The sequence below is a fragment of the Chinchilla lanigera genome, unplaced genomic scaffold, assembly GCF_000276665.1.
Source record: "Chinchilla lanigera isolate Chin_1 unplaced genomic scaffold, ChiLan1.0 scaffold00052, whole genome shotgun sequence".
Lineage (NCBI taxonomy): Eukaryota > Metazoa > Chordata > Mammalia > Rodentia > Chinchillidae > Chinchilla > Chinchilla lanigera.
In genome coordinates, this window is record NW_004955453.1 from 3433352 (window position 1) to 3442627 (window position 9276).

The 9276-nt window shown below is 61.3% G+C and overlaps 2 protein-coding genes across 4 annotated transcripts in view; both read right to left on the reverse strand.

Annotated features, from left to right (window-relative positions):
* Positions 1-563: 563 nt before the first annotated feature.
* Positions 564-7183, reverse strand: Chrnd (cholinergic receptor, nicotinic, delta (muscle)). 3 transcript variants are annotated; one of them, XM_005395377.2, is made up of 12 exons: positions 7103-7183; positions 6773-6918; positions 6365-6409; positions 5754-5863; positions 5471-5626; positions 5205-5314; positions 4091-4291; positions 3030-3141; positions 2844-2958; positions 1979-2183; positions 1772-1890; positions 564-1158 (listed from the first exon to the last, which is right to left on the reverse strand). In XM_005395377.2, the coding sequence occupies exons 1-12, from the start codon at positions 7152-7154 to the stop codon at positions 976-978; spliced, it is 1554 nt and encodes a 517-aa protein (XP_005395434.1). In that variant the 5' UTR covers positions 7155-7183; the 3' UTR covers positions 564-975. The 3 variants fall into 3 exon arrangements, with proteins under 3 accessions (XP_005395434.1, XP_013375457.1, XP_013375456.1); XM_013520003.1 differs by lacking the exons at positions 6773-6918; positions 7103-7183 and having other exon boundaries at positions 6365-6725; XM_013520002.1 differs by lacking the exons at positions 6773-6918; positions 7103-7183 and having other exon boundaries at positions 5205-5626; positions 6365-6729.
* A 336-nt stretch (positions 7184-7519) lies between these two features.
* Positions 7520-9276, reverse strand: part of Prss56 (protease, serine, 56) — a gene marked incomplete in the record, with an annotated part of 5220 nt that continues 3463 nt past the window's right edge. Inside the window, 4 exon segments of the mRNA XM_013519998.1 lie at positions 7520-7995; positions 8595-8701; positions 9059-9121; positions 9199-9276. Coding sequence (XP_013375452.1) covers positions 7723-7995; positions 8595-8701; positions 9059-9121; positions 9199-9276 — 521 coding nt within the window.

Consider the following 9276-nt stretch of genomic DNA (forward strand, 5'->3'; position numbering starts at 1 on the left):
AAAGGAAACCTTAGTTTCGGCTGTGACTATGGCTCATTGTGGCTTCTGTTCGTTGAGCCCAGGGCGTTCTTAACGGATTCGTTGCCCGTTGAGGGAGGTTGGCGGCCGGGCTGGCCTGGAGGGACTGACTGTAGGACCCTGCTTTGGGCCCCCGCAGGGGGCTTTCCTTGGGAGTGTGATTCCTGAGCAGAAAAGGGCCAGGAGGTCCGAGGCCACCGAAGTGGACCCGCCGCCATAGCGCCACCGTGTGGCAGAGCAGCCGTGCACGTGGGGGGCGGTCCTGATTCCGGGTTCTCCAGAGACTGCAGGGCGGGGCCTGAAAATGAAAAAGGCCTCCTGCTCCCCGTCAGAGCGAATGAGGTCGCCCGGTCCCTCTGAGGAAAACGGCCGGAGCCGTGGAGACAGTGAGCATGCGCGCCACCATGCCTGGCTCCAAATTCGGTTTCCACAACACCCCGAGCGGGATGTACCCCCCCACACCTCCTAGATGCGAAAACAAGAGCCCAGAGACGGCTGTGGCTCACCTAAGGCCCCACTGCTAATGTCACAAATCACCCAAACCCTGTCACTAAAACAAAGCATTTATTTTCTCTCGCAGTTTCTGAGGGTCTGGAATCCAGGAGCAGCCTCCATGGTCGGCTCTAGTTTAGGGACTTGTGGGGGCTGTGACCCCATGTGGGGGCCCTTTGGGGAGGGGTCGCCTCCACATTCACACGTGTGGCTGCCAGCCACGCACCCCAGCTTCCCCAAGCGTTACATCCAATCACGTGAGGGAGAATGAGTGAGACAAGCGCCATGGGGATCTTTTGTTTGTTTTGAGACAGGGTCTCTATGTAGCTCAGGCTGGCCTTGAACTCACAGTGATCCCCCTGCCTCAGCCTCCCAGGTGCTGGGATGACAGGCGTGCATCACTCAGCTCAGGGATGGGCGCCGCCTCTGCAAAGAGCCACTCTTCCAGGTGCACCCTTGCTGTGGCTAGATGAAGCGCCGGTCCCGCTCATCATAGGAGAAGGGGTCCCCAGGGAAAGGCTGCGGTGGGGGCTGGTTGTAGGCGCCCTGAAGAAAGATCCAGGCCGTGCCCACCACCATGACGGGCGTCACCACGAACAGGCAGAGGCGGTCCACCGTGCGGGCCACCTGATTCCAGCTGTCCTTCTCCTGGAGGGAATGACAAGGGGCCTCTGTGCAGGCCAGCACCGCATCTCAGGCCCAGCTGAGCAGCGGGGGCCTGGCCTCCCCGTGTCCATGGGAGCCACCACCGCCTTGGCCGGCAGCAGACAGGGACAGGGCCTGCTGGCCTTGTCCCCAGCAAGATCCAGGACCTGTGGCCAGCAGCGGGGCAGGTCATCGCGTCTGCCGAGGAGGAGGCTGCGGGCCACAGGGGACCCTGACCTCAGCCCTGCCCTGGCTCAGCCCTCCCCACCCCTCCAGGTGCCACCCGTAGGGGGCCTTTGCTCAGGAGACAATTCAGTGTAATTGTGTGCAGCCACCATGGTCTCCTTTTCAACTCCTGCTCTGTCTGGACATGGAGCTGGGCAGGGACAGAAATGACTGGCAGCTAGGACAAGAAGGGATGACAAGAGGGTGGGGCCAGGAGTCTCTGTGTGTCACTGTGTGCCTGGCCCTGAGAGAACACACGCCTGGAAATCTGCATGGGCCGTGAGCTCCCCATGTAAGCTGGCAGGTGTATGTAAGTGGACTCGTAAGATTGGTAACACTTGCTCAGTACACAGCTTGAACACCTGCACATGGCAACCCCGTGGCCACTCACATCATTGTAATTGTTCTGGTCCTTCATGTGGTTGACGATGAAGTTGGCCCCATCCACAGCTGGCTTAAGCTCGTTGAAGAGTTCCTGCTGGGCCTGCTCAGAACTTGCCGGGAGCTGGCCTGGGGACACGGGCCAGAGTGGGGCATGAGGCCACCCCCTGCCCACTTCCAACCGGTGGGCCATACCTCGAGGCCACCAGGGACCTACGTGCCGTGGTGAGGCGCCGGGCCAGCCCGTGCCGCTCTGACTGCTTCTCAAACATGAGGTCGCTGCGGGACTTGAGTGAGAAATACTCCTCTGCCTTGGAGATGTAGCCCAGGGAGCTGCTTCTCCGGACCAAGGCCCCGGGGCTGGGTCCCTCCTCTGCGGGCCGGGACATGTGCAGGAGCTCCGGCAGGGTCTCCAGGAAGATCTTCAGCAGCCCCGGGGATATGAGAAAGGCCGTTTTACAACTGTGGGGTGGCCTTTACACACCCTCGTGTCTAGGACTCCGCTCCTTTGTCAACCATTCCCATCTGACCCTGCCACCCCCTCCCCAAGCCCCGCCAGTGGACACTTAGGCCGCTTCCGACCCTTCCTCGTCCCTCACTGCACCAAGCAGAGGTTGGTCACTGAAAATAAAGATCAAAGACCAAAGGCAGTACCGATGCCCAAACCCTGAGCTCTCTCCTCCAGGTGCTTGAAGACCAGAGAGCTGCAAAACTACCCCTGCTGTTCCAGAACAGCCGCTGGCCCTGTGATGGCCAGGAGGCCAGAGCATCCTGTCCCAAGCACCCTGGCCACCTTCTCAGCTCTTCCTTTTTTTGTGTTTATTTTTGGTGTTGGGGCTGGAACCCAGGGCCTCGCTCATGCTAGGGAAGCGCTCCGCCACGGCCAGTCCTCTCTTCTTTCAACTGCAATGTCCTGAACTCACAGCAGAATGAGCATCCTCAGAACTTCTTTTGCTCTTTTGTTTTGAGACAGGATTTTGCTACATGGCTAAGTTGTCCCAACTGAATCCGCACTTTCAGTCCTCCCACCTCCGCCTCCCAGAGTGCAGGGAGTAGTGCAGAGCGCCTGGCTTCGTGCTCACCTTCTTGACGCCCTCGGACAGCACGTGGGTGCTGGGTGTCCGGAAGTGGATGTTGAGCACGATGACGCAGATCACCACGACCATGGCCACCAGCACCATGCCGAAGAGCAGGAACCTGCGGGCAACACTCAGCCTGGAGCCCGGGGGTGCTGGGCGTGGGGGCAGCGCTGCGCAGGTGGCACTTACTTGCCGATGAGCGGGATGGCTATGGAGGTGGCGGGCAGCCGCTTGGAGATGAGCAGCAGGAAGACAGACTGGGCCAGCAGCACTGAGATGGCCACCGACGTCTTCTCGCCACCTGAGGAAGCCAGACTTATCTGCATCCTCAGACCTCAGGCCTACAGGGTGCCCTGCACTGGTCCTACCCCCACTCACTGTTCCCAACACCATGGTGTCCTGATAAGCACCCGAGGGCCTGGGTTCAAATCCTGGGTCTGCCACTAACTAGCTGGGTGACCTTGGACAAGGCCTAACCTCTCTGTACCCAACTTTCCAACTGTTCAGTGTAGCGTGAGCGTGCGTGTTAAACACACAGCTCCCTGCCTGACACTGGGTGAGTGCTCACTGTACCCTGACTGTTGCAATGGCCCGCGCTCTGTCACTTCACTGTCCTTCTGAAGCACAGATCTGTACGGGTCACTTCCTGCTGTGTCCTCACAGCATCATGGTAGCACCCAACATGCACCTTGCACGCCCAGACGCCAGCCCAGTGCCTCCCGTACTGCCCATGTGAGCCCCTGTACTGGACTTCCCGCTGCCCTGCCAAGCCCTCCATCCATGGACAAAGCCTCGCCCCTTCAAAAAGCCCTGCTCTGCCCAGTTCCGTGGACCCCAACAGATGGCCCCTCGCAGGGGCCAGGTGGGCTCTGTACCCCTGACATTGTGGACTTGTGCCTCTGGAGTCCAGGCTGACTGTCCCGGGCCCTAGTGCCCAAGAGCCCCCTAGCCATCCACTGGGTTAACCACCGAAGGCGGCCTGGCGCCAGGCCCGTGGCCTTGCAGAGGCGACCATGGCAGGCTCGGCTATGGCCTGGCAGTAGGACAGTGCAGCTGTTCTCCCGGGTCCCCGGGAGGAAGGCCTTCTTGAGCACCCAGAGGGACCCTGCCCTGCCCACGGGGGGTGTCACCGGGCATGGAGCCCCCCGGCCACTGGCCACTGGCCACCAGTGGAAGCGGGGTCAGGGCTGTAGCGCCCTGCTCGTGGGCTCAGGCCGGGCCGCAGGACGAGCAGGACGGGCACCGCTCACTGTCAGCTGGCAGGTAGAAGACCAGGTTGACCATGAAGGAGATGAGCACGCAGGGCACCAGGATGTTGATGATGTAGAAGAGCGGCTTGCGGCGGATGATGAGGTAGAAGGTGACGTCCTGGTGGCCTGTGCTGTCCAGCGGGGCACTGGGGTCCACGTTGATCCTGGCTGGCCGGTGAACGATCTCCCACTCCCCGTTCTCTGCGGGTGGCACAAGGATGGCACGGTGGGGGCTCAGGGGGCTCAGGGGCTGGGGCCAGGGCTGGGGCAGAGCGAGCAGTGTCCTCAGGGCGGGTGCAGAAAGGGCTTCGGGTTTTGTCTGGGGTCGCCTGGGGTTGGGCTGGTGTTTTCAGTCTGTGTGAGGAGGAGGGTTTCTTCTGATTGATTCTCTCTCTCTCTGTCTCTCTCATTTTGGTTTTGTTTTTTTGAGACAAGGTCTCCCTCTATAGTTTAGGCTGGCCTTGAACTCAGGGGATCCTCCAGTCTCAGCTTCCCTAATGCTGGAATTACAGGTGTGCACCGCCACACCTGGCTTTTTTTTTTTTTTTTTTCCCTCTTTGGGAAAAATAGAAGCTGAGACCATGTAGGGTCCAAATAAGGAGGGTGTTTTGGCTTAAAAGATGGCACAAGCCAAAAGTAGATTAGGTGCAGATTAAGGAGCTAGAATTAATAAGAAAATAATTAAAAAGAGAATAATAATTTTAAAAAGGTTCCCAGTTATCAAGCATGTCTTCCTAAGTTTTAAAAAAAGAAAGCTAAGCTGATTCTGAGCTGTCCCTCCTCGGCCTTGGTGTTAGGATAATGGACCTCATGTCCCTGTGATGTCCAAGCACAGAGGCCAGCAGGACACAGGTCTCTTTGGTGGACAGGGTTGGGGAGTGGGCCTGGTCACAGACAGGGTACAGGGGTGCCACATTCATTGGGTGACACAGCCCCTGCCCCAACCACCCTCTCCTCCCCTACCTCCACCCTCTATCTTCCAGCCTGAGCAGGGCGAGGGGCGCTGTTCCCACCCAGGGGGCCTCGGGGCACCTTGGCCTGTGGTGAGTGTCTGGGAGGCGTCACTGGGGTGCATTCGTGTGTGTCCCAGGGGCCCGCCCGCCCCCAGCGGCACCTGTGAAGCCCTCGGGGTCGATGATGACCCACTCCACCGGGTAGGCACGGCCGTCTTCCTCCTCCTGCTTCAGGCTCAGCGTGATCTCCTTGGCTGTGTACTTGAGTGAGCTGGGGACAGCGATGGGCAGAGGTGACCCTTGGCCACCAGCAGGGGACAAGGAGGCCGTGGAAAGAGGGCCGTTCTGAGCAGGACAAGCCGGGGCCTGTGCCGGAGGCAGCTGTGGCAGGGCGCCTGGGGGAGGGCAGCTAGAAGACGGGGTGCACCTGAATTTGAGGGAGCAGTTCTGCCAGTCGAAGGGGAAGTAGGTGACTGAGATGGGGCAGGAGGAGCGGAAGATGGCGGGCGGCAGCCAGTACACATAGCCAGAGTCGTAGACCAGCACGTTGCAGGAGTAGGAAATCCGGAAGGAGCCGTCATTGCTGGGGGACAGGGACAAGGACCGCTGTGAGCCCTGGCTGGCCGGAAACGGAAGCGGGCAGGGATGGGGACGTGCAGGGGAGGGGCGGGCAGGCTCGGCGGCAGGAGAGGCCGGGGGCTCCACTCAACTTGTTCTCCAGCACAATCTCCGGGAGCCACACCATGTCGGCGGGCAGGCGCAGCACGCTGATGTTCCCGAACTTGCTGGCATTCCACTGCAGCCGGCTGTCTGTCCAGCCCTGGCAGCCCCGGAGCACGTGAGCAGTGGGCTCCACTGCTGCCCAGACTCCCCCAGACCCCCACTTCCCAGGGGAAGGCTGAGCAGCGTCTGAGAGCTGTGCTCCAAGAGCTCTGGGGAGGCAGGGAAAGACAGGGGACTCCGATCTGTCACGAACAGCTGTGCAGGCTACACACTGCACCACCAAGGGGGCATCACTGCCATGTGGAGAGAAGATTTGTTCTGTTTTATGAACTTCTGACAGTTCTGACGCTTTTATTAGAAGAGTGTCTTCTGACTAAAATCAGGATAAAGTGACAATTTTCCCTCAGATCAGCCCTAATCCTCTTAAGGCACCTAGCAGAAGACTAGGTGGGAAAAAGGGCGGCTGGGCCTAGGGGCCTTTGAGGGGAGGAGCCACACCTCCTGCAGGGCAGCATCAAGGGGGGCTGGGGTTCCCCAAGAGGACAGGAGCACAGGGCAGCCTGGGCCTGCACCCACCGCCCCCACCTGGGGTCCTTACGTGCTCTATCCAGACGTTGGTGGTGAGTGTCTCCTCGACTTCTTTCTGCAAGCGGACAGCAGGGCTGGCCCTGGAAGGCCCCCATTCTTTCCCCCACCCACCGGGCACCTCATCTGGCTGGCACCAGAGGGGCCCATGGTAGCCAGGCACCGACCATCGGGGTGGGTAGGCAGACCAGGAAGGACAGACAGCCACTGAGGTGTGGCACGGTGTGGGGGTGTCGGGGCACACCCCACACCTGAAGCTGGAGGAGAAGGGGCACATGCCTGGGGTGCAGGAGGCCCGTGGGTACCAAGGGGCTTGTAGAGGTGCCAAGCAGGTTTCCCAGGAAGGAGGCTACCAGGGGCACCTGGTCCCGGAGAAGCCATCCCTTGTCTTGCCCAGCCCAGCCCGGCAGGGGTGGCTCACCAGGGAGATGAGGTTGGAGAGGGTGAGGGCCAGCGTGATGTCCACACTGTCCTCCTTGCGGGCAACGGGCCGCAGCTCCTTGTTGTAGCCTCTCTCCTTGAACAGGTGCCGGATCAGCTGCTCCTCCTGGTTTAGGGCCCAGCCGTCTACGGTGGGATGGAGTGGTTCTGGGCGGGGGGACCCAGCGAGGAGCGGCCCTGAGCCCGAGGGGCAGGCAGAGGTGCCTGAGGGGGAGTGGGGAGTTGGGTATGACCCCAGAGAGGAGGCCACGTGGTGGGGGACTTGGGGGCGCACGAGAGACCTCCAAGTGGGGGTGATGTCCGCCCTTACCGCTCACGACCAGGGCAGCCAGCAGCCCCAGTGTCAGTGCAGGGCCCTCCATCCTGCCAGAGGACTGAGGACCAGGTCCTACGTCTGCCCCTCCCATCTGCAGGCTGGGGACCAAGGGTGGGCGGGAGAGGGGACAGGTGCAGGGTGGGGGTGGAGTGGCCAAGGGGAGAAGAGCCGGAAATGCAATCTGACACTTCAGGCAGGTGATGAGGGGGTGGGGGCCGCCAGCCTGGCCGGCGCCCACGACTGGACCGGAGATCCTGGGCAGGACTCAGCAGCTAGCGGGGCGGGAGGGATGCTGGTCAGCCAGGATAGGGCAGTGACAGACAGGCCAGCTGCTGCCCCCTCTCAGGAGGCAGCGGATATGCTCAGATGGGGACCGCCCCACCCTGAGGCCTCAGTGACCTTTGCCAACTGCTTCTGGAGACTGCCCCAGCCATCAGATGTTCACCCACCCCGTTCTGCATTCCAAAGAAGCGCCAGTGTCTCCGTGGCTTATAAATAATTTTATTAAAGCAGCTATGAGTCTCTGATCACACATCTGGGAAGACACAGGACCCCTCCTGCCCACAGGTGCGGTCCATGGGGACAGTGACATTTGTCAGATGCTCCCGGCTCTCCTAGCTCCTGGGAGCAGTGGGTGCCCTCTGTGGCAGCTGGCCGGGGGCAACCCCCTTCCTCCCCACTTCCAGCCCCAGAGGTTTGCCCTCAGCCAGGGCAGCTGAGCGGAAGGCCTGCAGGGCCTGCACCAGCAGCCTTGGCAGGCTTCGAGCCAGTGTGGCCGGCTCCAGGCCCACCAGGCCACTGAAGGCCACGCGGCGGCCCCCCAGGCCTGCCTGCACCCACGCTCTGAAAAGCCCTGTCAGTGTCTTGGAGCTCAAGTCAGCCAGCACCTGCAGAGAGAGGGGTGTCAGGGGCTCAAACCCACTCCCCAGTGGGAATCCTGGGGTGGCCCTCTTTCCTCCCTGACCCCAGAAACTCATCTAGCCCTGCCCCTCCCACCACAACCTTCCTAATTTGGACACCCCAGAGCCCCTTCCTTTTAAACATTTTAATTTTGATTAGTAGTACACGTTTGCATCCTCTCCCCTCTCCCTCCACTCCTCTCCCTTCCATTTTGCAGAAGCTCTAGCTCCGTTTCATATTATCTATCTTTTATTTTGCTCTTTATTTACTTATACTGTATTTCAGGCTTCTCACATAGGGGAAACCCTGTGTCGTTTACGCTCGCGTGTCTGATTTATTTTACTGAACACTATGGTCGCCAGGGCATTCATTTTCCTCTGCCTGCCTCCCTTCTACCCCTGCGAGTGCCCAGTCTCACCCACAGAAGCCCCCTACCCGCTACTCCCTTTTCCTTGGATCCCTGCCCCTACCCAGCCTGGGGGCTGGTGCTCCTGCTCGCGGGTCCTCTGCCCGTTCTCTGTCTGGGGATCCCCCCGACCCCCGGCTTCCCAGGCCGCTGGAGGAGTCCGGGACGCCGAGGACCCACCTCCTGGAAGTGCATGGCCAGCCGCTCGGAAGGGACCTGCAGGATCCAGGCATGGGAACCCTGAAGGGCGGCCAACTTCTGTCGCAGGGGCTCCAGCCCAGGGCAGCCTTCAGGAAGGGGAGAGGCCCCCGAATCACAGAGGGCTGCGGTCGGGTCTCCCACCGGAACCCCGTGACAACCTCCCAGGGCAGACAGCCTGTGCGTGCTACACATGGCGAAACTGAGGCTCTGACAGGCTAACTGATAACACTAGGCAGAGTACTTCCATTTGACACTGAGCGGCACCCAAAGACCCAAGTCCCCGCTCCAGGGTTCACCACTGTACCAGGAGGAGGGCGAGAGCGGGTCTGGCCTGTTGCCCCGTGGGGTAGCCTCTTCCTAGCACAAACCCCCGCCCCAGCCGGTCCCGGCCCCGGCGGCCTCTGGGCCACTCCTCTCCTATGGCCGGCAGGGGGCGTCGTTACCGCTCGTGCTCTCGCGGGGCTCTGGCCTTCGCTTCTGGAACCGCACCCTCGCAGCCCGCGGTCCTGCGAAGACGCAGGGTTTGGGGCAGCCTGGCGCGGGGCCGGACCCGGGCTGGGCGCGGCAGGGGACGCGGGGGTACCTGAGTCCAGCCGCTGCTCGCGGGCTGCCGACTCCGGGGACTCCCACAGCGACGGAGCGGGGCGGGCCAGGGCTGGGG

Coding starts and splice junctions, on each gene's coding strand:
- Chrnd (XM_013520002.1), bottom strand. CDS start 6,628: ATGTGCCCCTTCTCCTCCAGCTTCAGGTGTGGGGTGTGCCCCGACACC. Junction 1,891..1,978: donor CCGGCGCCTCACCACGGCAC/GTAGGTCCCTGG, acceptor CCGTGTCCCCAG/GCCAGCTCCCGGCAAGTTCT. Junction 1,159..1,771: donor ACCAGAACAATTACAATGAT/GTGAGTGGCCAC, acceptor CATTCCCTCCAG/GAGAAGGACAGCTGGAATCA.